This window comes from Suillus subalutaceus (genome assembly GCF_016647625.1).
Source record: "Suillus subalutaceus strain FC151 chromosome Unknown DFJ58scaffold_14, whole genome shotgun sequence".
NCBI lineage: Eukaryota > Fungi > Basidiomycota > Agaricomycetes > Boletales > Suillaceae > Suillus > Suillus subalutaceus.
In genome coordinates this window covers 198,277-224,093 of record NW_024540263.1, presented here as the reverse complement: position 1 = coordinate 224,093, position 25,817 = coordinate 198,277, and the positions used below count along the sequence as shown (strand labels likewise).

The 25,817-nt window shown below is 48.0% G+C and overlaps 10 protein-coding genes across 10 annotated transcripts; 5 read left to right on the top strand and 5 right to left on the bottom strand.

Moving 5' to 3' along the window:
• Positions 1-134: 134 nt before the first annotated feature.
• DFJ58DRAFT_911450 (uncharacterized protein) lies at positions 135-1,386 on the top strand (the record flags this gene model as incomplete). The annotated part of the gene is made up of 2 exons (XM_041395233.1): positions 135-203; positions 279-1,386. 2 exons carry the CDS (start codon positions 135-137, stop codon positions 1,371-1,373), a joined length of 1,164 nt encoding a protein of 387 aa, XP_041248300.1. The 3' UTR covers positions 1,374-1,386.
• Positions 1,387-1,805: 419 nt separating this feature from the next.
• On the bottom strand, positions 1,806-3,447 carry DFJ58DRAFT_723553 (major facilitator superfamily domain-containing protein; the record flags this gene model as incomplete). Its single annotated transcript, XM_041385017.1, has 9 exons — positions 1,806-1,940; positions 1,994-2,111; positions 2,158-2,515; positions 2,620-2,807; positions 2,863-2,875; positions 2,924-3,009; positions 3,059-3,166; positions 3,214-3,233; positions 3,286-3,447. 9 exons carry the CDS (start codon positions 3,445-3,447, stop codon positions 1,806-1,808), a joined length of 1,188 nt encoding a protein of 395 aa, XP_041248299.1.
• Positions 3,448-5,779: 2,332 nt separating this feature from the next.
• On the bottom strand, positions 5,780-6,942 carry DFJ58DRAFT_742688 (uncharacterized protein; the record flags this gene model as incomplete). Its single annotated transcript, XM_041387218.1, has 4 exons — positions 5,780-5,902; positions 5,950-6,154; positions 6,207-6,244; positions 6,297-6,942. The coding sequence occupies 4 exons, from the start codon at positions 6,940-6,942 to the stop codon at positions 5,799-5,801; spliced, it is 993 nt and encodes a 330-aa protein (XP_041248298.1). The 3' UTR covers positions 5,780-5,798.
• Positions 6,943-9,178: 2,236 nt separating this feature from the next.
• Positions 9,179-10,381, top strand: DFJ58DRAFT_767368 (uncharacterized protein). Its single transcript, XM_041388857.1, has 3 exons — positions 9,179-9,506; positions 9,557-9,714; positions 9,772-10,381. The coding sequence occupies exons 1-3, from the start codon at positions 9,486-9,488 to the stop codon at positions 10,169-10,171; spliced, it is 579 nt and encodes a 192-aa protein (XP_041248297.1). The 5' UTR covers positions 9,179-9,485; the 3' UTR covers positions 10,172-10,381.
• A 688-nt stretch (positions 10,382-11,069) lies between these two features.
• On the bottom strand, positions 11,070-13,561 carry DFJ58DRAFT_723550 (Cullin repeat-like-containing domain protein; the record flags this gene model as incomplete). Its single annotated transcript, XM_041385016.1, has 7 exons — positions 11,070-11,462; positions 11,524-11,654; positions 11,708-12,260; positions 12,318-12,502; positions 12,557-13,017; positions 13,138-13,180; positions 13,237-13,561. 7 exons carry the CDS (start codon positions 13,559-13,561, stop codon positions 11,070-11,072), a joined length of 2,091 nt encoding a protein of 696 aa, XP_041248296.1.
• A 110-nt stretch (positions 13,562-13,671) lies between these two features.
• Positions 13,672-15,977, top strand: DFJ58DRAFT_767361 (uncharacterized protein). The gene is made up of 6 exons (XM_041388856.1): positions 13,672-13,885; positions 13,939-13,977; positions 14,050-14,207; positions 14,248-15,215; positions 15,265-15,470; positions 15,521-15,977. The coding sequence occupies exons 3-6, from the start codon at positions 14,093-14,095 to the stop codon at positions 15,669-15,671; spliced, it is 1,440 nt and encodes a 479-aa protein (XP_041248295.1). The 5' UTR covers positions 13,672-13,885; positions 13,939-13,977; positions 14,050-14,092; the 3' UTR covers positions 15,672-15,977.
• Positions 15,978-16,068: 91 nt separating this feature from the next.
• DFJ58DRAFT_714240 (uncharacterized protein) lies at positions 16,069-16,486 on the top strand (the record flags this gene model as incomplete). Its single annotated transcript, XM_041383998.1, has 2 exons — positions 16,069-16,257; positions 16,292-16,486. 2 exons carry the CDS (start codon positions 16,069-16,071, stop codon positions 16,484-16,486), a joined length of 384 nt encoding a protein of 127 aa, XP_041248294.1.
• Positions 16,487-16,596: 110 nt separating this feature from the next.
• DFJ58DRAFT_858852 (S-adenosyl-L-methionine-dependent methyltransferase) lies at positions 16,597-21,098 on the bottom strand (the record flags this gene model as incomplete). The annotated part of the gene is made up of 18 exons (XM_041393983.1): positions 16,597-16,719; positions 16,772-16,864; positions 16,920-17,014; positions 17,068-17,142; positions 17,190-17,230; positions 17,274-17,504; positions 17,557-17,820; positions 17,870-18,103; positions 18,159-18,347; positions 18,396-18,796; positions 18,847-19,198; positions 19,251-19,478; positions 19,528-19,637; positions 19,686-20,138; positions 20,186-20,408; positions 20,463-20,805; positions 20,862-20,901; positions 20,964-21,098. 18 exons carry the CDS (start codon positions 21,096-21,098, stop codon positions 16,597-16,599), a joined length of 3,630 nt encoding a protein of 1,209 aa, XP_041248293.1.
• A 371-nt stretch (positions 21,099-21,469) lies between these two features.
• DFJ58DRAFT_858848 (mitogen activated protein kinase) lies at positions 21,470-23,733 on the bottom strand (the record flags this gene model as incomplete). The annotated part of the gene is made up of 13 exons (XM_041393982.1): positions 21,470-22,051; positions 22,112-22,312; positions 22,369-22,447; positions 22,513-22,592; positions 22,648-22,834; positions 22,891-22,932; positions 22,986-23,033; positions 23,083-23,182; positions 23,233-23,276; positions 23,338-23,467; positions 23,516-23,534; positions 23,594-23,633; positions 23,692-23,733. The coding sequence occupies 13 exons, from the start codon at positions 23,731-23,733 to the stop codon at positions 21,951-21,953; spliced, it is 1,113 nt and encodes a 370-aa protein (XP_041248292.1). The 3' UTR covers positions 21,470-21,950.
• Positions 23,734-24,155: 422 nt separating this feature from the next.
• DFJ58DRAFT_98893 (uncharacterized protein) lies at positions 24,156-25,682 on the top strand. The gene is made up of 7 exons (XM_041395666.1): positions 24,156-24,377; positions 24,423-24,655; positions 24,711-24,973; positions 25,027-25,072; positions 25,128-25,405; positions 25,453-25,553; positions 25,609-25,682. The coding sequence occupies exons 1-7, from the start codon at positions 24,339-24,341 to the stop codon at positions 25,621-25,623; spliced, it is 975 nt and encodes a 324-aa protein (XP_041248291.1). The 5' UTR covers positions 24,156-24,338; the 3' UTR covers positions 25,624-25,682.
• Positions 25,683-25,817: the final 135 nt, after the last annotated feature.

The window sequence follows — 25,817 nt, the reverse complement described above, 5'->3', positions numbered from 1 at the left end:
TAGCAAGGTGTGTTTGTTGTGGACTTGTGGTTTGCGATGTGTTGATTTAAATGGGGACGCGACAGTTGGCGGAACGTTAGACTTATGTCCCCCTTCAATCTCCATCTCCAACTTCTCAACCTCCTTGCGTTAACATGCAGACATTTGACTCAAACGTCGATTCACCATCGGTCTCAGCTACCACTGGTGGGCCACGGAATCCTGTAAGTGCTTGGTTTGGGAGATCTTTGCGTCTGAATTTAATAAATATCTACTTCAACAGTCAGATGCGATTATAGGCGAGGACTCGGGCCTTCAAATCGTCAGGAACAGTGCTGGCTATCGTCAGCCGCGACTCGTCGAAGAAAACGGCCGATATTGTTCACACTTCGCGCACAAGTTTTTCATCGCCTATTTCGCGCTTGCCGACCGAAATTCTTTCGGAAATCTTCCTTTACTGTCTGCCCGACGACGAGTATTTGACGTATGCATCAGGACAGGCTCCTATGTTATTGACAAGAATATGTCGCCAATGGAGGGAGGTTGCTGTGGGCTTGCCCATGTTATGGTGCAGGCTACAGTTGGAATTCTGGTACGAAGACTGGCAGAGAACTTTCCGCCACGATGACTGGCAGACGAGAGCTTTCGGCTACGACTCCTGGCTCAAGCGATCGGCAGGATGTCCCCTCTCGTTAAGACTCGAGTGTGGCACTGATTGGCGCGAACTACAACGCCTGCTCCAGCCATACGCTCAGCAAATCTCGTCTCTCTCGCTTGGCTTTCTATGCTGCGACGGCCCCTTCATGATGGAAGACTTCCACTCACTGAAGGAACTCACTATCTGCAAATACATTTTTGATGATCCTCCGCGAGCTATCAACCGCTCCCTCTCGAAATTGCCTGTTAATCTGCGCAGGATTAATATGGAGAATGTGTGGTTTAATCGCAAGCGATTGAATTCCTTCACTCATTCGGCATGGGGCCGTCTCACACATATCGAGATCAACTTAGATGGACTATGTGCATTCACCCGCATACTCCGACTATGTCCCAATCTCTCTTCCCTGAAGGTGATCGGAGTATTGCACACGATTCAGACTGCCAGATCAGTTACGCACACCAACCTTCAATCCTTGTGCATGTCCTGGAGCGTGCTTCGGAACTCAGGCGAGGATCTTGGCCTATTCAAGGGTATCACTTTCCCCAACCTTCGCGTGCTCCAAGTTAAATATAGGGGACCGTGGCCACATGAAGATTTCCTGGAATTTTTGACGCGGTCAAAATGTCCCCTGGAGAGGCTGGTTCTCGACAGTGCGGTGCGGGTGACATCTCAACAGCGAGAAGAATATGCTGCCCTTATTCCTTCGATTCAGTTCTCGACGGAGATGAACTAGCAGAATGTCCAATATATCTAAGCAATTTTTGTACTTTGTAAAATAGATGGTCGTTGGCTACCAATTTCACGAAATGATGACATCGGTTTGCGCTTACTTCATGTGATCGACGCTATATGGATACAAATGGCTGCCAGAAACGATCAATGTTCCAATCTTCAACTACACCAGATATTTAAAACTGATCTCCCGAATCTCGTTGGCATTCTTCGCATCTCGTTCGTTTCTCTCAATCTGCTCATTCAAACGCTTCAAATACAAATACATAGCGCCAAACATGCCTGTCGAAACTCCAAGTGCAGCGATGCTAATGGCATAGGAATAACGATATGTTGGGCCCCATTCCAACGGCCACGCGTATCTATACGAAAAATGTAGTCGTGGATAATTAGCGAGAGCAAGAGATCGATGACAAGGTCACTGACGATCCAACTAATAGAGCCTATCTGCGCCACTGCGTTCATCAAAGCAATAGCAACGGCACGCTTCGCGGGTTCTCTGGCGAAAGTGTTGCTGATCCACACTAAGAGCATCAGGTATCCAATGAGGATTTGAGCCATCAGGAACCTGTACGTTTCTGAGTACAAGAGTGACGCCTCACGAGTGGCAATACCACTTACAGTGAAATATAGCGCGCAACCTTGTTCATCGTAATAGCGGACACGATGAATGCAAGGACGCCGAAATGCATTGGAGATAACAAAGAATTTGTAACGCTTCTGTTTCTTGTCAGAGTACCTGATCTCCGTGAGATGCAATTTTCTGATAGAAATGATTGACTAACCATGCAAAAGCAAATCCGACCATAGTCGCAAACACCCACGGAGGAGCGCAAAGCAGCAGTGTTACAGTCGTGTCATATCCCAGTGTTGCGCACAGTGTCGGGAAGTAACCGAAGAAAGACTGCCCCACTAACTGGAACATGGCCGCAACCGAAAACCACCACACCTTCCAGTCAGACACAGCGTCCCGCACTCCTTGCATGGTCGTCTGCTTCCCAAGTTCATCAACCTCACTGTAGCCATCTTCTACAAGACGAGAGATAGCAAGTGCTCTTTCCTCCGGGGTCATCCACCTGGTGTTGTGCGGGAAATCAGGGAGTATGAATATGGCACAAATCGCGACCAAGATGGTAACGCCGCCTTCAATGTAAAATAACCATCTGCAGATCATTCAGCTCCAGGGAGTGAGAGAGAGATGATCGTCGCCTGCCTCCATGCAGCTTGACCAAGTTTGTCTTGCATACCGTGAAGTATAGCAGATGCCAACAGGGATCCAAATGCAGAGCTGAGACTGCTTCCACAAGTAACGAGAGCTATTCTCAAGGCGACCTCGTCCCGCTTGTACCATTTAGATACAAGAAATATCATACCGGGGAAGAAGGGAGCTTCGGCAAAGCCAAGAAAGAAGCGGGCGACGACGATCTCATCGTAACTTAGGTCAAACAATCAGAGACCGGATCTGAACAATGCAAAACAAAGATGTGTACTTCTTTGCGGTCCCTAAGCACCATTAGCAGCCATCTTCATGGACAATCAGTGTCGACATACCTGTTAATACTGATATTGCACCCCATACTAACATACAACACGGAATGATGATGGAAGGTCTCTCCAGCCAGTGCAGGAACATGTTCCTGAAGGAAAGTTACGTTCAGCTGTCTCTCGATGAACGACGAAACTCACCCTGGCAATTGCATGATGATGTATCCAACAAATAGGATGGACAAAGTCGTAGCGTATTGTTGCCCATGCAGGTGCAGGTCTTTCTCAAATCCTTGTAACCGTGCATTGCTGTAGACGTCATAAGATTAATGCAAGTCCGACGGTATGTAACACACCTAATATTGGTTCTGTCAATCTAGGATGCAAAGTAAGTATCAGAATAGAGTTCGCAAAAACCTCGTACCCACCAGGTTCAGGGCAAATAAAATCAATAGTATGGACATACGCAAATCAAGCTTCCTCAGTAATCTCTTCTCAAGGTCATCACGGGCATGACAGGGGACATCTTTGGGCAAGTCATTGATCGTGTCGATGGTGTCAACCGCTGTTGAATCGCTGGGAGTGGCCATTCTTAAGGGGAAGGGGGGAAAACACGATATGCAAGTTTGCATATCCACATCTTTTTGGCAATAAGTAGGCGAGAAGAATGGCGTGATTTTGATTACAGTTGGAGGCCGTGGATCATCTGCCAGTGTCCCGGGTTGATATTGACAGAACTATCGATTGGTCATAACAGAAATCAGGTGGCTCCACCAAGATCAACCTGTAGTTTACCCAATCAAAGCGATGCGCCGGATCAGCGGCCCTGGTGAATGGTTTGGCCAGATGGTTGTGCTGAAGGATGAAGCAGATGACGCGACTTGGATAACAGAACTCCGCAGAAAGAACGTCGCTATCATGCGGCAGAAGCCCCATGCCAGGGCCATCGGATATACAATCCAGAATATGCAACCTATAAGCATATCAATATAAACACACCCTGGCAATAGTTGATGGGACTGACACATGTCGCGACGGCCCAGTGGATGCTTTTAACTAATGACAACCTGCAAGGTGCTGTATATTTTTAGTCGAGACTCGTCTGAACGCTGGTACATGCCATACAACCATCGCTGTACCCCTCCCTCATATAATAAGACTCAATATTTAAGAGATGCTTCACCTCGCAATTATCCAAAGAAGCTGAGAAGGAGTGGAATCCTGTGAACTCCAAGCTACCATGGATGAAGTTGACGTTATGGATCGTATTGACTCTTCAGAAGGAGAGGTACAACTATTAGTACACCCTCACGCTTGATACACCGTCTGAGCACAGGATTACATCAGCCTTCCCGAAAGGGAACAGGCGCGTGCTGTGCAGGGAGGAATGGGAGGACGACTGTTCACTGTGTTCAGTGTTGCATCGAAGACGAGCGAACTGTACAACGCGTCAAAAACGAAGGCCATCGACGGGCGACGATGGCTGGCGCATATAAGCGCGGTTTTCTGGATCTGGGAAGGCTGAAGGCAGAGGAGGAGCACGAGTGCGGACGAGTGCGGTGGGTGACAGTATGAAGGTGAGAGCCGAATAGAGTAGAGCACGAATAGAGTAGAGCACGGGTACAGGTAAAACCGCGGTGTATCACTTACGGGTGTGGCGGGTACGAGTATGGAGTATGGAGACCCGCACGTACACCGTGCTTACCCCTGGTGGTTTGCGGTTGTTGGACGGATGTAGAGCCCTCAGCTTGTCTGAGGGTCAAAATTTCATTACTCCATACTATAGAGAACCTAGTCTATCAGCCAGGCAGTTAAGAATAGCGTAGATGTGCTTACCCATTCTATGAAGATAGTCAAAACTGCCTTGCTTTCGAAAAAGACGCGCTCATCACCGTCATCATCGCCCGAGCCATTGATACTTGATGTCGATGCCATTGAGACGGCGGCGACAAAGAGGACCTGGATACAGAACTTCGTAAGACTTCTGCTGATACCCTTACATGTGATTGACGCTGTATGAATACAAAGAGAACTTTAGACATTCTTTCAAGGGAGAGTTATTTGTCGCCGAAATGGTCAAGGAGCAGGACGAGGGAAATTACAGTGCTTTCCAAGCGACATCATTGCTCGATGTATGGCATAGTTGCTTGAAGTCTAAACGCCCTTGCTTGATCAAGTTCCGGAGAACGGTAGATTATTAGATGATTTTACATTGATCAAGGAAATCAAAAGATACCCGAGGTCATACAAAAAGGGGTCGTTACTGTAGTTAAAGACAGAGCATCCGCGCAGGACAGTCTGATCGCAGGAGAAGCACCAGTTGTTAGTAGAATTCATTGCAGTCGTCTGAATGAATGAAGCTGTGAACAGGAAATCATACGCGCTGTAAAGAGCAATTCTTGCTGAATAAAACTTTCAAGGGCGATGCTTGTGTTACCAGTCAGTTGTGGAAGCGTTGAGTACAAAACCTTTAACTAGTATCAGTGCTTGAGGAATAAGTGCTTGAAGTGCTAACTTACTGAGCACAGGATGTGAAGTAGACACAATTGACACCGAGCCACCGGAAATGCGTGCTTAAATGTTGTAAACATACAAACTCACGCTAGGACAACGCATACAACGAGCGACAATTCCAGTTACGAGATACCGGGGAACAAGTTTGAAATCAGTTAGAAGCAGAAACAACACCGGTCGCTTCCATGCTGTCCGGCATTGACAATCCCTGATGCAGGTAGCTGGCGTGAGCCGGGATTGGGGGAAGAAGGAAGAGAAACATAGTCTTCGTCACGTATCAGGTCATCATCATCGCCAGGAACACCCGCTGTAGCATACCGCTATACCTTGATGCATGAGATTTGGGTTACGACGAGAAAAATGAGATGCACATACCAGTTGACCTGGCACGAGAGGAACATCATGATAGCCGGCGATGCATGATCTGTCAGAGGGCCACCATGTCGATAGTCAATGTAAGCTGGATTTGAGGGTTGGGGAAGTATTGATGGCAAAAGATTGGATGGTGGGTGGTGCCGGTGTGGGTCAAGACTAGAAGAATGTAAGACAAATATGTAATAATGAAAGTTAGCACTCACGTTCTTGTCTGGTTTTATAGATGGATGAGGTAGGGGGGATGTAGCAGGGAACTGCAAGAGAACCGTCGAGTCGAGTGGGAAGATAAGAAACAGGATCACGAGGCTCGTCAGTGTGAGTAGGACGGACTGCGTCCGTATGGGAGGGAAGGAGTTTGCGTAGAAAGCATGCGGGTCCCTTGTAGTCAAAGAGACGTGTTGCATCGGACTGTGATGAAGAACAGTGTGTAGTAGATAAATGAGAGAGTATGACCACGTACGTTTGGGTAGACCAGCGTGGCGCGAACGTTCACATTTACTGGTCTGTAAGATATGTTAGCATATCAATGATGGATCTATGTGGGGAATACATACACTAGGTTGCAGTTCTTCTGCAAGCCCAATGCTAGCGAGGATGTTGGCTGGGATGTTCCATATGTAGATCTTGGTGTCATCCATAAGCGTGTAAGCCAATTGGCGTGAATCGGGCGAGAGGACGAGGGTGAATGGAGTATTTTGGACGTCGAATGAGGCAAGGAACTGGCAGGATTGGAAGGTCCATAGCTTGATGGTGTGCCCTTTGAAAGGAGCTCCGATAGTCTTGAGCGTGGACGCGTCAAACTCATAGATCGCCATTGGGTAGTCATCTATAGTGAATCTGAATTGGGCTACGATGAATTTGTCTTTTGCTGTCCAGAAGACCGGAACAATTGACCCCGAAACGGGAGTAGATTTTTGTATATCCAATTTTCGTGCTTGGATACCGCCAGCTTCCGAGTCTTTCGAGAATCGAAGTGCTAGGTCGCCAGGATAAGCATTATCACTACATTTGAATGGACCAGCCACAAGTTTTCCTGCGTCCAAGTTCCATATCCGCACTGTCCTATCGGTCGACGCACCCGCTAGTAGCATGTTGTCCACGGAAATATCGATGCCAGTGATCCATCGAAGGTCCTCGTGAAATGTTCTCACAATCCCCGTCATAAAATCACTGACTTTGAGCTTACCAAGGATCATCGATGGAGAGTGATGATGGGCATATGGGCGCGCGTCCCACCTCTATATTGATATCTTCCAGATGGCTGTGCGTTGTACACCATGATGCATTCTTTTTACATATCTCCCCATTCGATCCACAGCACACATTCTTATCTTTTGATGACCTTGGAGCGGCGTCCACCTGCGTCGTAAATGAATTTCAAATTGAAGGTCACGATTTTGCTCTGAAATGACGAAGAGCTGGTCTGGTCATATTTGAAAGCTCGCTAGATTCAACCAGCTTCGCGTTAGGTCGCATTCTTGAACAGTTTTGAATAGGCCAAGTAGTAGTGTGCAAACGTGAGGTGAAAACACTGAACAAGCGCCTATCGGGATTCGGATGCTCATATTCCGAGATCAACAAACCCAACAAAGCAATTTTTCTTCCTGTCCATGCATGGACACCAAATTTTGCTGCACCCACACCGACGACCCTCTAAAATTCATTCGAATGGGTATCTATACGTCTCTCGTCATACCTGAAACCATTGCCAAGTTCATGCGAGTATAGCCTCAGTGAGACCTCACCAAAACGACACGGGATTTTTGATACGCACCACAAGCTGTAAGGTGCACTGACAGGAGAGGATAGGAAGGATATATGACAACCAAATGATAACCTATCTTCACCCATGGTTAAAATATCAGTGAAAGCCTTTGATCCGCGAATGATCGTGACTGGAAATATCACCTGTCGACATTTGGCCGCACTTCGGAAGCCTATACCAACTTGAATGCGCTCGGTGTACATTGCAGATATCAAAAATACCCCCGTGTCCTCAGGTATCACTTTCTGCCCACCAATAACGCAGTTTCATCTTTATAGCCAGTTATTTCCTGCGCATGCTGTCGCTCCATTCGATTCAGACTTCTGGACTCAGGCCTCCCCGGGACATGCGGATGTCGCTTCTGTGCTGTGTTTACGAGCTGTAGCGATGCGAAGCAATCCCGAGACGACTTTTCAATAATGAAGGAGTTCTTCGATGCTCCTGGAGTTCATAACACCGGCAAGTGAATTTTTCGCTCCCTCTCCGTTCATCGTATCACCTGTCCTTCCGGGCCAGACAGTTATTCCTTGCAATTGTCTTTGCCGCCCTACTGAGAGCCTACAACTGATCGCTTTTTAGTGCCTGTATACGCGGTTATGAAGAGTCACAAGACAATAACATACCTTTGCGTCAATCGACCAATGTTGCTAGATTGCATTTTCCTTCAACTTGTGTAGTTTTGAAAACAGGAAAGTAAAATTACGGTCAGAGGAGTCGCGTTCCGCCAGAATCTATGACAGGATGTTACGATGCGTTAACCAGAAAACGAAAATAAAAGTGAGTACTCCCAAGGAAGTGCAGCAAGAATATTCTTATCCATGTCGTTTGGCGCTTGAGAACCTGGATCTCTTACTTGCTTTGGCTGGGCTTCTAACGTTCACTACACCTCACGTAGGTTTGTTCTTTGTTACTATTGTTGACCAGTTCACCGCGTAGACTGTGTCCCCCAAAGCGCCGATATCGATCACGATCTGATGGATCTCATCACTCATGCGAGTGAACCTTGGACCTATGATCATTCAACCCCTCGCGGAGGCAGAAACCTACTCTGATCGGATTGTTAGCGTCAAGAGGGCACAAACATCCACAGCGCATTTATCGTATTTTCATTGTGGCTTACCACAAGAATGAACTACTCAAGTGTGGATGCAAAGCTAAACGCATCGAGAAAAATGACCACTGTCCTATTTGATGAATAATGGTAGTCCACAGGAAATGTTCCCCGAAAGGAAGGTCTCTGCGGTGGAAACACAACTCGAGAACACCCACCGGACGAGCATATAAATATTGTTTCGGTGGCCTTCATCCTCTATCCCTTACTCACTGCGCTTACTATCATTGCGAACGCGTACACACACCTTTAACATTTCAATCAATTATCTGCTGGCCCAGGTACGTGTATCCCCAACTTTAACACCTACGTATTCTAACGATATCTACTTCTTCCTTCAGATGACCCAATCTACCCCCCATACCTCCTCATCGCACGGTTCTGATTCTTCCAATGCAGCACAATCCACACCGAACACTGGCATGTATATGGCTCAATTTCCCTGGCCCCAGCCCATATATATTCCTCATCCAGGCTATGCCCCCGCACACCCCTACTACCCATACGATGTGCCACCGAATGGGACACATGGTGCCGCTCCCCCACACGTGCCCATCGCACCTTCGCCTGGTGTGGGTGCTGGAGTTGCGCATCACGCGTTCCCAGCGGGACAGAAAGGTTATTACCCCTCTGCAGTAGACCATGTCTCCCACGCCACTTATGTTTGTCCATACCCACCACTCACTTACGCTCTACCTATACCATACCAAGGATACCCCCACCAACATCACGGGCCTAGGCTTGCAACGGGCTCTGCTTCCTCATCTCTCCCTCAAGCACCAAGTTTTTCGGTCGGTAAAAAGCGCGTTGCAGAAGACCTCCAAGACTGCGACGTCAAGCGAACCAAAATATGCCCTGACGGGATGAAGAACGACCCATTATTTGTGAGTTTTATTTTAATCTTGTGGGGTCGCATTCTCAAACCTTGGGACAGAAACCCTTGTTAGATCAAGATGGTCAACCCAACGGGACATTCGTGTGTTCTAAAGACGGCATGGTACTCTATCCCGAAAGCTATCTTAAGCACCTCAGGACAAACAAGCACCTAGGCTTAAAACAAAGGAAATTTAAATGCCCTGGTTGTTCTAAATAGTGCGCATCCAAACTCTCAAAATAAGGGCATCTTATAATTGATACTGTTGTGATTAGTTATTCCCGACGTGATGTATGCAAGAGGCATTGGGACGAGAGTTGTGGAAAGCTAGCAGCTGATGGCGCTGGGCAATCATACTCGGCCGCTTGCAAAAAATCCATGAGGTCCGCTTCTGCCGCACTTGTGACAGCACCTACCACGGCGTTCACGTATTCTTACCCGTACCCCATGCCCGCCACGTCGATTGTGCAGTTCGCACCCCCAGCCGCTTGTGTTACGCAGTGGTACGGAACGCCCAGTTTTGTGAACCCCGCACTTTGCCTCTCTCAATCACCAGAGAATAATACGGTAGCAGTGCCCGCCGAAGACGACGGCGATGACGATGATGACGACGACGACGACGACGACCCTGATTTTTGGGAGGCTAATGAGATAAAGGACGTGGATGAGATGTAGCTATATTTCACTCCTGCTACTGACTACTTTCTTTGTTTTATCATCTATTGTCGTTCATTTACACATAGTCTTTCTACACACATTCTTTTTATTCTCTATGGCATAGCACACTACTCTTCATTCAAACTACTACGATCGTTATTATCGTTATCATTATCGTTATCATCATCATGGTGATTTGATAATTTGTTGGTTATAATACAACACTCTTTGTACGCGCTGGAAGATCTACCTAGGAACGAGCGAACAGGTTAGGTAACATGATCTGCGACAAGTCATCTCCCAGTCCGTTGCAAAGCCGAATCTGACAAGCATCAACATTAATATCAGAAACATCGATTCATTTCCGCTGTACAATCTTGAGAGCGCTTGTTCAAGATTAAAATTGAGACCCATATGCGTAAATCATTAATAGGCACAAGCCTCAACCAAAATTACATAGCGGCACTACAAAACGAGGTAAACTATTTCTACAGGTCGCTGACCCACAATTCACTCAACGTGATGAAGTCCTTTCAGCGGAGGCCAGCTATGCAGCAGTATGGAGGGCGCGCCACAGAGGTTAAAAGGCTCTGGAGTCTGGATAGTAAATGCTCATAATGAATAGGGAACACAGGGGTAAGTCTGAATGAGCACACACTATCAAAATATTTCGAATGTCAATCTAGTGATCGCCTATGCCTTCCTCCCTCGGATACCGTTTGTCTCCTGCTCTAGAGTCTACATATCTGACTTCGAGTTCGGGTCACATCCATTCCCGGTACTAACCCGTGGCAGAGCGCTGGAGGGTGAACTTGCATACCTTGGTACTTGTCATCTCAGGCGGTAGAATGCACACCACAAATCCTTGAGAACGGTCCATGAAGTTGAACAAAAACCAGTGATATAGGATATCCGGTCAAAACATCCCTTCCCTTTGTGGAATGGCGACTTGTGGTCTGTTAGTGCTCCCAGGACGATCTGACGAGCGTGGTGGAGGAGCTGGGCTATCCTGCGTAGATTTCGACGAACGATCGGAGTCATGGATCTGCACGACTGGGCGCAGAGATATTGAAGAGCGTGTAGTAGGGCGAGCGGGCGAGTCAGGGGCAGATGGAATTGAAGGTATGGGAGGCGTCGAGGAAGACGCGAAGGATGATGTGGATTGTGGTGTGTGCGAGCCCGAGATGGAGGGCCCTAGGGAAGGGGCATGGAAGGTAGCAGAAACAACGCAGGTGTCGTTGGTCTGGGGGTCCTGAACCAGAAGCTCGTCAAGGAGATAGCGGAAGTCAAGCCCAAATTCTTGTAAAAGCTGAATAGTATGTAGATGGGTGGTTTACACAAACGGGGAGAAGGAAAGATGATGGACGAACCTTGCGACTCTGACTGTGTGTGATTTTGAGTGCTTCTTTGACAGTCTGCTGTTCGGCATCGGAACTATAAACCTGCTTCCTGAACCTCTCAGCATACATCTCAATTTGTTTTTTAGCCCAGTCAATTAAAGCTTGGTACCAATCAGTAAAGAGGATCGCATGGAAAATGCGAAGAAACACTGACTGCTAGTCATATCATGCTCTACAAAGCCCGCGAGGAACCAATCCGCTGTATGCTTGATCCCGGTAAACACGACTAGAGCCAAATCGTGCACATACATCCCGACATGGCCTTCGAATCTGATGGCCCTGACATACCGGTCAACCGCCCCCGCTCGCGCATTTAAGAATGTTGACCTCGCAGCTGGACCTTGTCCAAGCTTTAATAAATGACCAATGAGGCTTACTGCAGTATTCTTGCGGTTCCCGGGCGCACTGAGTGCATCGAGTAGTGCTGAGGTGAGGCTCGCCGTGAGAGGAGTGAGCTTGGCGCTCAATGACGGTATGGAAGAAACTTTAGCTCGACCTTCTTCCACTAATTCAACGGCCCGTTCCCAGGATCGCAGAGCGATAGCGACTGTGAGGTCGTCCGAAAAATCACTGATGAAACGTGCATCGCTCTCGGATTTGTCCCGTGCGCTGGTGTCCCCGTCAACGCCCGCGTTTCGGGCAAGCTCAGCCATCCAATCAGGAAGGGGCGGCATCTTATCGGGATGCAATGTCATGGAAACGCGTTGCTGGATAATAACATGTCAGACGAACGAATATGAATTGAGCAGGGCATAGAGGCTGACGTCTCCACTGGTCCACATGCTCTTGCGTCGCTCGTGCTCGCCTTCACGCTCCCTGCGTTTGCGGATCGCAAGTTCTTCGGCAACCTGACGGAACTGTCCAAGAAGAGTCTTCTTATCAAAAGGGGCCTCCGTTCTGTAAACATATGTCTCCTTTTGATGGCGAACTTTAAAGACATTCGTCATAGCTAGTCAGGTTGATCAGATAATCGTATACACTGTACAATCCAAACCACACTTACTTGCTGTATCCTTCGTATCCAACACCAACATCTCATTCAAAGGCCAACATCTCTCTGCCACCAGCCGTCCCCCTTCTCCGTTGTTTCTCCTCCTCCTCTTCGCGACGAGCACAGAATCATCTAGCACGACGAACTTGACAGTGTTACTGACCCTGTAGGTTGCTGCATTGAGAGCATATATCCCGTCTATTTCGTAAATTACATGTCTGCCTGGCGTTGTTGGAGCAAATTTCGCGGAGCCCTCGATTTGGGTATGCAGTGTCTGCATCTGATTCGCATAGAGCACGCGAAGGTCCGCAATGGATGAACGAACGTTGCGCCGCCGCTCTGAAGCAGAGGCGGACTCATCAATGTGCAAAAGGCTCGGCATAGACTTCCATTCAGAAAGGCTTTCTTTGAGCTCGAGCACTTCGTTCTCGAGGACAGAAATTTCTTTGGAAATATGTACGAACTCGGCATAGCTGTAGTAAGGTTAGCGAAGTCGACGGGGCGAAACATTACGAGATACTTTTTAAATACATTCCGCTGTAGTTTCAACAGCGGTATCATCCTTGGACGATCTGAGTGAAGACTGGAGAGACCTGAGCTCCGCCTCGGTTGAGTTAGCCAGTTTGGCCTTCAAGTCTGTATAGCATGTCGAACGCGTAAGAACATCCAGACTAAAAATGCACAGTACCTACAGGTGTCGGGATCAAAATCGTCCTTGTCCAGCAACCTCTGATCTATGGCCTTCGGGTCCTCTCTGATACTGGCACGTTCCAAGACAAGCTCATCTGGGTCCCTCACTGCACCTGGCCGCAGCCCAATTGGAACGCTTGGCACGTCCGGGACAGAAGCTTCGGTGGGCGCAGATATCTCTGCATAGCGCAATGACATACGCTTCTTTATCTTGTCATCGACGGTGGACTTGCGAACATTCTTATTGATAGGCTTCTTCTCGAGTTTAGAGGCCTGACGTTTGACAGTGCGCGTGTCAGAGGGCCTACGTGTGCGCAAAGACTGCATGATATAGAAAAAATCTCAATAAAAGTTTGTGCTGGTTGTCCTAAGTAGACGTTAAGGGCAACCGTAGTTGATTGTGAACAGACCTGACACCGCATGCGACATCATGTGAACCGGCTCACACCGGTAATACATAATTTACTTCATCAATCACTCCTCTTTATCCGCTGCAACCTTGCAGCTGCCTTGAGCCCATTCCTTCCTTACTGGCGATCGACTCCGTCGACGTCAGAGACCACATTGTGAACGATCTAGTCAAGTTTCCTCATCATCGACTGCAGCGACAACTGTGTGCGGGTTATTGGTCGAACACGGTCAGCCACTTCCGTAGGTGAATCCGTGTCTATATCTTGTACCATAATTAACCACCGTGTTACTAGTACAACCCTTGCAACGACCACATAACTTCTTTTCACCAGGTAATAGTGGGTTCAAATTTATCCTCAAGGCTTCGCTGGTCCAGCCCAACATCATTTCTGACAATCAAATAGCTTGATCCAATTATCAGCTCAACTCTTCACATCGTACTAAGTAATGTACGCCCACGCTCAGTCACGGCCAAACTCGTTCTATGCTGCGGATGATGCGGCAGGCCAACCAGATTATCTCCCAGAGCCACCACGCCGTCGTCGCCAGTCCCGTACTCAAGGTACCCCCGAACCATTACCAGTCCCCACAACAGCCAGTAGATCCCGACTATGATGACGATGAACAACCCTTGGGACTCGCAGGTCAATCGCCTGGTGCTGCGGATGAGTTTTATGGCGCCCAACAGAATGGCAGCACATCCTTCCCAACTCAACAGTCTCATTCTCAATTACCATTGTCCCAGGGTCCCCTTCTAGATCACTCTCACCTCCGCCCGGGCAACCAAGCCTCGCTACTTTCTTACGAGCGTACCCTCGAGCTATATCGTGCGAATGCAAAGAAAACACAGGATCCGGACATCCAATTCGAGTTCGCAGTATTCATGATTGATGCCTCGAAATCTTTTCCCATCCCGGCTCCCACCCCCGGAAATGTTATGGAAATTGAAAAGTCAATCGAAAAGCGGGACAATCTCGTGCATGAAGCTACAGGTCTCCTCAAACGCCAAGCAGACCGGGGACACCCAGCATCGCAATATTTCCTTGCAGACTGCTACGCCAATGGTCTAGGGACTTACAAGAACAGGCAGGACTTCGACCGGGCGTACCCACTATTTGTGCTCGCAGCAAAGCATGGGCATCCAGATGCCGCATATCGTGCAGGAACGTGCTGCGAGAATGGATGGGGTTGCAGGCGCGAATCTGCCAAGGCTCTCCAATTCTTCCGCAAAGCCGGAGCAGCGCTTCATCCTGGTGCTATGTACCGTCTTGGCATTGCTGAACTTAATGGCGAGCTCGGACTCTCAAAACGGCCACGCGAGGGTGTCAAATGGCTGAAACGCTCTGCGGAGCACGCAACAGCCGAGTTCCCGCACGCCCTGCATGAGCTTGCCTTGTTGCACGAACGGGGGATAGACAACGTCGTGTTTGTTGACGTGGAATATACCGTGGAACTACTCGCACAAGCGGCGGAACTTGGGTATGCACCCAGTGCTTACCGGTTAGGGGAATGTTATGAGTATGGGAAATTGGGTTGTCCCCAGGATCCAGCCTTGTCAATCCATTATTATGTGAGTACCCCCGCTGATTAGCACGCCAAATTTAATTGTATCTGCACAGAACATCGCAGCGCAACAGAATCATCGTGATGCATGTTTCGCGCTCACAGCCTGGTACTTAGTCGGCTCACCCGGTGTGCTACCCCAATCCGACACAGAAGCATATCTCTGGGCACGCAAAGCAGCAGATGCTGGGCTTGCAAAGGCGATGTACGCAGTCGGGTACTTCTTGGAAGTGGGGATTGGTACCCCGCCAGACGTCTCAGAGTGAGTGATTTTGTCTCAGTCCCGAATTTAATAATGATGTATATGTGCAGGGCGATGACGTATTTCAAGAAAGCCGCAGAACTGGGTGATAAGCGTGCCCAACAACGGCTCAAGGGCCCGCCCATCGGACAACAAGGCGGAGCCATGCGAGAATCCGATGCCAAGAATGCAGCCGCCAACAAAGACTGCATAATCATGTAGACTTGCATCGTCTGCTTACAGCTTGTATATTTCACGGGGAATCTGCTTAATGTCGATGTGTACACAGACGATGGACTCGGAATAATGCCGGATTGTTAGTTACATTTCATGCTGCCATTACCCATTTTTCTACTTAGTTTCATTCCATCTTGATCTACCAATACGTCATTTTACCCTACTCTCATTAACCATGTCCCATTTGCTCGACTTGCGCACGTAGATCGATACCCTTAGAGCTTAGTCCTTACGAATTTGAAGGGTGTGGTAATCACCTTTGCGTAGCACTAATAACCAAATCGATCAGGTTAAATAAATACAGCAACTTGACCATCACCTTCAAGCAAGCTGGATACCCCTCCCAACGGCGACTTCTACCAGCTCCTCGGCATAGCATACGATGCCCCAGCCGAGCACAATAAAATCAGCGTACCATAAGGCCCTTCTTGCTTCCCATCCAGACAAACGATCGTTCTCATCCGCTATACCACCCGTAGATGTCGACATCGCACTCCTCAAAGAAGCATATACCACCTTGTCAAACGTGTCCTCCCGCGTAGCCTACGATAATATTCTTCGAAATGCTCGAGTAAAGACCTCCACTGGCACCGCGTCCTGCGCAGGTCATCTCACTAGAGGATTTCGAGGAGGCAGAAGAGGGTGTATGGACACATGCTTGTAGATGTGGTGGGACATACAGGATCATCGAAGAAGATATGGATGCAGGAAGACACCTTGTCGGTTGTGAGAGTTGTTCCGAAGTTGTGTGGGTAGGATATGAGCTCGTCACTGACGAGCATCGTGCTACCAATGGCTAATTAAATCACCAAGACAAATGCTATACAGTTGGGATTCTGCGGTATGGAGTCTGGACATCTTACATTTACTCGCTAATAATACTTTGTTATATTTCCAGCGTTACACGAGCTCAATCGACCACTATGGCGTCCTCACGCTCTTCCGACCACTTCTTCACCAGCACTTTCCTTAACTCGCGGCCGATTGCCATTGCAACCGGCCATGGCACGGCATTACCAATCTGCCTGTGCATCTATGTTATTTGATCAGTGTGCAGTGGGAGGGGAGGTTATTTTAGCACACACCGTCATGACACGATCATTTTCCGCATGGAACACAAACTTGTCGGGAAAGCCTTGTGACCGAGCGAGTTCGCGCACCGTGACAATGCGTTTGCACTGTACGAATCGTATTCATTTGGTTAAGTGCACTGTAGTGGAAGCAATGACGCACATAAGGGTTGAGCACACGGGATTGCTTTGCACTTGGGTCAACGTTGGTGACAGTAGCTTGAAAATAACTGTTCTTGTTAACTCGTCCATAAAGACCTATACACCATAAGTTAAACGTTGCGCATAACTCTTTATCAAGAGTAGAGTACCTGCTTTGAAACCGCTGTGTGCAGCGGCTGAGGATGGATTTGCGAAGTGCCACTCCCAGAGATGGGGCCCAAGTTCTGACATTATCGTCAACGCTGTAAAGTCCTGCAAAAAAGACACGTACCCCTATAGTCTGCACCCGCCCTCATCGGGATACTTACAACTCTACGCAGGTTAAAAACATCTATTATGCGAGGACGTCACTTACCTCTCGACTTTGATGGCCTCGTAGGTCCGCGTATATTGTTGCAGATCTTTTGAAGGTTCTTCACGACACCACTTTTGGAACGCCGTTGTTGGTTCATGCTCGTACACTACATCCTCTCCAGAGTATCCGCACCAGGGGCGGTCTTTCTTGCATTTCTTAAGGGGGATCGTCTGAGCGCGCTCCCGTTCTTCTCGTCGTCTGGCTGGATCCCTGGGTGGTCTTGGGTTTGCCCTGTAACCAATAACAAGTGAACGTAGCCCATTTCAGGGTAATGCAACTGTACCAATCGAATCGAGGAAGGTCACTGATGGCATCGTCAATAGTGACAAACTGGTGAGGCGCGTAGCCAGTCTCTGTCCAAATAGGTTTGATATGGTGTCCAATTGGAAAATCAATTCCCAGCGCGTCTACTGGAGGGAAGGCGTGCGTAGGTTGAGGGAGCTGAGGAAGGGGATGACCGTACTTTGCCGCGATCATGAAAAACCGCACACGAGTTTGAGGAGTGCCGTAGTGACCAGCTTGTAGGATACCATAGCGCACTTGGTAGCTGAGAAGTATGACGTTGGATAGATACTTGATGCTTGAGCGACACTTACTTCATGTCAGTCATTGCCCGGATCAAGAATTTCAATCCGCCCATGGGGGTACCCCCTTTGACCCTATACGGCCCGTCTTGTCGTACCTTTAGACCGAACGACAGGAACCCGCGCACGTTCTCAAAGAAGCAGTATTTTGGCTGTATAAAGTCAACCCACGATAAGACGTTGAGGATTAGGTTGCTCTTGCGGTCATTTGCTTTGACGAACATGTTCAGACGCGAATGGGGCTGGCTAAGGTGCAATTTAAGTATGATCGAAAAGAGTACGAAAGTACGCCATCACTGACCAGGGAAACCCAGCAATGATACAATCGATATCCTCAGGTTTTAGCGGGGCGGGGATGTAGGGGTCCTCTGTGATATCCGATTCTATTTTCTCCAATGGCTCAACCTCGAGATTGGTATATGATCTAATCGCTGCTGCGAGCACTAGGTTGCTGCATTGATTATACACCACCGTTTTAGGAGAGTTGGCTCTGTCAAGTCCCTGTTAGTATCGCTGAAATGAGGAGCAAAATGCATACTTCAAGGTCTTTGCGGCACTCGGAGAAATTTCGACTGCATGGGTAACTTCGATGCAGCCGGATTCCTCCAACCCCATCCCGAAAGCTCCAGCTCCGGCAAACGGGTCCAAAGCACGAAGGGGTTTGTGCTTCTCCAAAAATTCTTGGTTTTGCTTCCATTCAGCCAGGTTCTCTGCAGTACAGTGTCTGCACACCAGGAGATCCTTAGGCAGAAGTGTGTGTTTGTGATCCCAGGATGTCACATCGAGGCTCGGGAAGGAGTAGCAAGCATAGAAGTGATAGGGGGACATTTCGAGCCATTCTTTGAGCTCCGGCACAGCCGCTCGCACGTAGACATGACATTTTCCAATAATACTGGAAATCGGGAAGTTCATTTTATCTTGCGTGATAAAGAGATGGCGCTGGGGACCTGGGTCAAAGCGAAGATTGTACATGGGTTGTGTACCCTCACCTCATCCTTGAGCTCTTCCGAGGGTCGGAGGCCCAACTTGTTAATTCTTCCAAACATCCTTACTCGAACCCAACCATCGTCTTCCGACTGCTGAATGTGTATGCGGGTAATTTGACCAATATGACACAGTCCTTCCTCAGCCTTGATCATAACAATGTCACGAGGATGATACATAGCGCCCTTCCATGAAACGCCACGGTGAATCTTGTCACGGTGGGGGACGCGTGCATCCTCCCCCTCCTCATCCATTGAGCACACGGGGCAGTAATCGTACGGGAGCTCGTCCTGTCCGCGATACAGTCTTTCTTGTGGTATTTCAGTGAATGAACCATCAAGGCTATTATAAATGAACCTGCAGGCAGAAATATCAGCGAGGTTCTCGAAAGTTGCGGAAGATGTAAGACTTGTAGAAAAAGTTATAAGGCCCAACGACAGGCATTTCTTTTGAAGGATCGACGAACTGAACCGAAACTTTTTGAACGATAAGGTCGAAGTCGACACTGTTGCATATGTTGGTCAAAAATAATTCTTGGGGGTGTCCAAGCTGCTCCATAGCCGTTTTCGTACTATGCTCGAACCATTCGACATGAACATTTTCAAACTCCTCGTTGATGTATATAATTTTTCCAAACCTGAAGAAAGGGAGTTGGTCAGTGAAACGTATCAGCACGAATAGCATACCAAAAGTAGTCTGCCAGGGTTGCATATTCAGGTATGTCTTCTGGGTCCGGCAATTCGGGAGGCCTCCTCTTGTCTTCATTCCCAATGGCAACAACGATGGTATCTCCAATCTACAAGTAACGTGAAGCTAGGCACGATAGGAATTAACAATACCATACTGCATAATCATTGCCATCTATTGTGATGTACTTGAGCCAGCGTGAACGTGGACGAAGGCGTTGTTCCACGGAACGGAATCGAATTTCCCTCCGTATAGATACTCGCCGCACAAATTCCTTGACCCTCTTCCGAAGGTCACCATACGGAATTCCGGGTTCAACACGAGGTTGTGGACCGACAACCACTAGCTGTTCTTTAAACCACCCGGTCGCTAACTTTGCAATTCGTGGCGTTACATGGGTTGCGTTCTGATTTTCTGGACGAAGGACGGCAAGATCTTTGCTTCCTTTGCTAGTAATTACTGCTACTGGCGGAACTTGTAGCCGAGGGCGTGGTTCGACGGATCTCAATATCGGGGGCGCAGGTTCTGTCAAAAGGTGTCGGATGATATTCGTGGCACGCAGTTGTTGAGAATTTTCTAGACCCTCGAGCGCATATCTTAGTTCAGCAACCTACGATACGTTGCAGTGAAATTTGATAATAATCGAAAAAATCTCACACTGTCCCAAAGATATTGCTCGTCAAGTCGACTATTGTCAATCTCTATGGCTGAAAAGTTGGCCAGAAAGTCACGATATTGCAGATCCGGTTCCCGTACGGCGGACGATACAATCGCTTGAACGACACGGTGAGGTAGATAAAATGCTTTGAACTCGCGTCGGTAATCCTTCGATGGAACACCCAGACGATACCGAGCGTGGTCGGATTCAATGTACATTGGGCTGTACACAATAGCCGTAGATTATTGAGTAAATCCAAAAAAGAACATCACCTACTCTTCATCTTCAGTGTAGTCGATAAAATATCCTCGGATATTTTTGATGCGAATGAACTGGGGTTTGTAATCTTCAGGGTCGTCTTCTTGGCCCTCATCTTCGTCGTTCTCTGGCACTGAGGTAACCTCACCTGCACCCTCAAGCATATGATCATTGTTCGTGCGCTGCTCATCGAGGTAAGAAAGGGAGACCATAACCAGGTCACGAGTAGGGTCGAAAAACGAAAAGTTATGTAGGATCCGCGTAGGTTTCTGCCCATCGTTCAGCGCGCCTGGATCTTCGCCAATAACTATAAGGTCTTCAGTCTCCAGTAGTTCGTCTTTTTCCGGTTGATAATATCTCGCTGGGACAGTGCATTGTAAGTTGATCAGATTTCGGCGGAACAGCATGCCAACACACGTGCTCGAGGACGCTCATTTGTTTTCCGACGTTTTGCGCGCTGTGAAAGGAAGAGGACGGTTACTATCAAACATACGCTCTCGCGATCTCAATGATACGCACCGAGTCATGATGGTGTTCCGCGTTATCGCGCTGACGGCGGCGATTATTCCCCCCATCTGTACCACTGCCGGATTCATCTTGCACTTCATCTGGAAATGTTACCTCAAACGCGTTCGGCCTACGACGAGGTGGCATCCTTAAATAATCCTTATCACGGTTTCTTGAGTTGTGTTGGTGTTGCTGAAAGAAGCGGGCCGAGTTCGTAATAAACCTAAAAAGGGAACTCCTGAGTGATTTGATAAGTAGTACTGGTATTGATCGCGACAAGCACACATGCATGCGGTACTTATGCCACACAATAATATTTGTATACACATATATGAAGCTTTATCATGAAGGGTCGAGCACACTGGACAGGCCGACAACGGTACTGCTCTCTAGTAGAGAAGGAGAACCTGGTTGTTACATAACTGCTACTGCGCCTCTGACATGCTGTATGCGTCTATGTGCGACTATAACCCCCGGGGCTTGCCGAGCCCCCTGACACCTCTACCTCTCTCCTTCAAGTTGCCTCTCACTACGCTAATCAACACCACCGGCCTACACCTACTAAGGTGTCCCACTACAACGCGTATAGTGTTACGCACTGATAGGATGTATTCCTAATTCAGTCTATCTTGCAAACTTACGATGCTGGTCTAAACCAAGGCTGTTCTAGTAGTATTCAACAACCACCCGAATGACTGCGGTTAACGTTCAATTGGATCTGCAAAAATTCTACGCAAATCCGGAGTACTTCCGAGTAGTTCTATCCGCGCGTGTATTCGAAAAGATATCGGTACATACAATCCTGCTTGCTTATTATGTAAAATTGAAGACATTACAAGTGATCAATTCTGAAAGAGATAGTGGTAGTGAATGATTCGTGTCCAGGGCGCTCCAAAAACCTGTACTCCTGCAATGCAGCAGCAAAAGAAAAGATCTTGCGTATAGGGATTACGTTAAAACAGACATCCAGCTGAAAACAAGATGGGACTATATGGAGATTCACTTTGCTGGTGTAGTTCCTGCTGGTGCATCCGGTCCTGCTAGTGCACCTTCGGGTATACCGCTTGCTGATGTGGACGTGTCCCCAACTTGATGGAAATCTGGAAACGCACCAAAGACGCCGTGAGCATCGTGGCAACTGGATGTGGAAAAGCCCTAACCCAGAATCTCGCTGTACATCATGACCTTCCACGTGTCAACGGGGAGGTCGGCATCATTGAAGCTCCAATCGAATTTCTCAGAAGCTACGGGCTCATCGGTCGGATCATGATATGGCGCCACATATTCATGAGCAAGTGATTCCGCAGCATCTATGCGTTTCCGAGGGTCGAAAACCAGCATCTTTTCTAGAAGATCCAAAGCTGTGATGGAGCATTAGTACATGATGCACGCCATCCGTGCCGGAATGATGCCTTACCATCCGTATCGGTAGTTCGGAGTTTTTGGCTGAAAGGCACGCGTTCGCGTTTGGGCAGACTTTGCACAAAGCGGAGAGTCTACATTGCGATCGATTAACGTGAGAATGGGAGTGCTCAGCCGATAGCTTAGAGATACTACCCACGTTTTCGCTTGCAATAGTTTCAATGACATCATCTGGAGGAGTACCCAGTAGTTCAGTGATTATGGAAAACTGATTGACATCTTGAAACGTAGGCACAATGTCAGAGGGTGAGAATGAAGGTGCGTGAATGCTCACGGTCTTTCCCAGGAAACAAGGGTTTGCCTTCGAGCATCTCTGCGAATATGCAGCCTGTACTCCAAATGTCGACCGCAACATCGTACTTCTGCCAGGTTAACATGATTTCAGGGGCGCGGTAATATCGCGTCGAGACATAGCCTGTCATTTGGGGGTCCTGGATCCGGGCTAATCCGAAGTCACATATCTATAGAAGCAATGACATCATGGGATATCCCATGTCACTGTGATGAACCGACGAACCTTCAGGTCACAGTTCTCGTTGACAAGAATATTACTAGGTTTCTGTGGGCCTGTCTCGAAAATAATCACGGGTAGATACAGAACAAAAGACGCACGAGGTCTCTGTGCACGACGCCAGCGGAGTGGACATATTTTAGTCCACGCTGGATCAGATCAGACGGAAGGACCAAGAGTTACATCATCATCACGTACCAGAATTTGATATAGAAAGTATTGAACAAACTGCTTCTCCAGAGGTCGCGACGTCAGCAGTCGATGGAGGTCGGTTCCAAGGAGTTCGGTAACAAAATACCTGTAATGATCAACTACTTTAAGGGTTTGGGGTTTGGAGCAGGGACATACAAATCTTCAAGTGGCGAGATGAACACATCACTAAGGCTGATAATCTATGTGTGTGGATAGTAGATGTGTGAGCAGCAAATTCTGGGTGGCGCGTCTGAGACGTACATTCTCGTGTTGTATGTGCTTGAGGAGCTTGAGCTCACGGTATGTTCGCTTGCTCAAAACTGGGGTACTGAAGGGCTTCATGATCTTCTTGATGGCAACAGAAGACCCGGTGAGTTGATCTTTAGAAGAGCTACGCCAGCCATGAACGTCATATGTCAGTCTCGAACTTGCAACATACCAGACAAGGCCAAATGCCCCTACAGACATCTCAGTCAGTCCAGACATCGAGCAGATCGGGATGATAGTTAATACTCACCCATTCCAACAGGCTGCAGATCGACATAGCGAGTAGTTACCTATGAAATCAGCAAATCGTGAACCAATCATTTTCAAGGACACACACGGGCAACACACCTCGAAAGAGGTGCCAAATATGCTTAGCTTGACAAAAGACATGGCACAGACTGGCGTAGGGTTAACCCGAGGTAGATGGAAAGATAAAAAGGGATTTGGCGGTCAGTAGAAAGGCCTACACAAGTGCGTTTGTTGACTCGATGATGGCGAGGAGGGAAAGATGTTAGATAGTGATGACAATGCTGACCACCGAACCTCAATCTAAGATTGGATATGAAACTTGATTTCAAGCTACAGCTGCCAGGGGTCTCGTGACGCCCTAGGCACTCTAGAGCTCTCCAGAGTCCCAATTCCACACTGCGGAGAATGACCTCCTCGGACTCTTCTGATCTTAGAAATAAAAGTCAAGGGATTTAATGTTACAAATTATAGTGGATGCAGTGACTGCTGCAAGTGCCAGTGACCGGGGGCTTCCAGGAATACAAGTAGCGATCAGGTTCTTCAGATCGATCCGAAGTAAACACGAGGAAAGGAATTCGAATCGGCCAGTCGTCGCTTGTTGCCAGAAATAAGTCACACAGCTTGAACATAAGCTGTGCTGGCTTTACGAAACGGCGTCCGTCGTAACTATCGGGCTTGTCTGACAATCATTTGATTCTCAGGCTCAGACCGAATTTGCCCGAGACACGATCATCTCATCCACCAAAATGTCCTTCATTCGAGCAGCGACGCTGGCCCGTTCTGTGGTGAGCAATTATAAAATCGTGTTAGTCACAGTCTCATGTGTGTAGGCAACGAGCAGCTGTAGACGTTATTCGACCGAAGCTAGTACCAAGAAATCATCTAACCTCGGACTTTACCTTGGTGGTGCTGGTCTCGTTGGTCTCGGCACGTATGTGTACATGGGCTTTGGCAAGGGGGAGGCAGTAACAGCCAAGAAGGACCTGAAGAGTCCTCTTGACCCGTCGAAATTCATTGACCTCAAACTGAAGAGGGTAGAGCCTTGCAATCACAACACTTCAAAGTGAGACCTTGGGCTACTTTTTACATACAACCCCACACTCATATTTGTCCCTCAGGTTTGTGCTTGAGCTCGAAAAGGGCGAGGCTTCGCTTCTTCCAGTTGCTTCTTGTGTTTACATTGAAACTCCTGACTATAAGGATGACAAGGGTCAATCTATGTATCGCCCGTATACCCCCATTTCAGCGTCTGATTTGGAGGGAGAGCTCATTTTTATCATTAAAAAATATGAGACGGGCAAAGTCTCCAAACACATTCACTCTCTCAAGGCTGGAGATTCTCTCAGAATTAAAGGTCCTCTTGCAAAATGGCCTTGGAAGAGTGACTATGGGTTTTCGATATTTTAGAATGCTCGGATTCTGATCCTCTTTCAGTGAACGAGCTGGAAGAAGTCGGCCTCATTGGTGGTGGAAGTGGAATGTAAGGATGTCAGTCTTTCATACTTACATCACTGACTTTGAATGTGCAATCGCAGAGCTCCGCTCTACCAGGTCCTACAACATGCTCTTGCAGACAAGACGAACAAGACGAAGTTCAAGCTTTTGTACGCCAATGTTACTGAGCAAGATATCATACTTCGCGAGGAGTTCGACGCCATGAAGAAAAAGTATCCCGACACTTTCGATATCGTATATGTCCTCGACAAGGGCGATGCTAACTGGAAGGGTCCCACTGGATTCATTGGCGCTGACCTTATTAAGCAGCACATTGCTCCGCCATCACTAGGCGAGAAAGTGAAGGTCTTCATCTGCGGTATGCACAACACATTTGGAATGCGCCAATTACTAAATGCCCCATAGGTCCTCCTGGACAGGTTGCCTCAATTGCAGGCAAGAAGAATGGCAGGGACCAGGGTGAACTGAATGGTATCCTTAAGGAACTGGGTTACACCGGAGACCAGGTAAGTGACCATACCACCAACAAGCTATCATTCCCCTGAAGTACTTCTTCGTCAGGTTTACAAATTCTGAGCAGCAGATATCAAGTAGATGCTGTATAGAAGTCCTACGATAATCAAAACCCGTTCTTGCGATCGAATATGAGCTTAGAGGTATCGAAACCGTATTCCAATCACACTGTTCGACCTTTCACAATCGAAAATGTGTCATTTTAAAACCATCACCATCAACCGCAGATCGCGTGCACGCTGGCAGAATGGATTCCC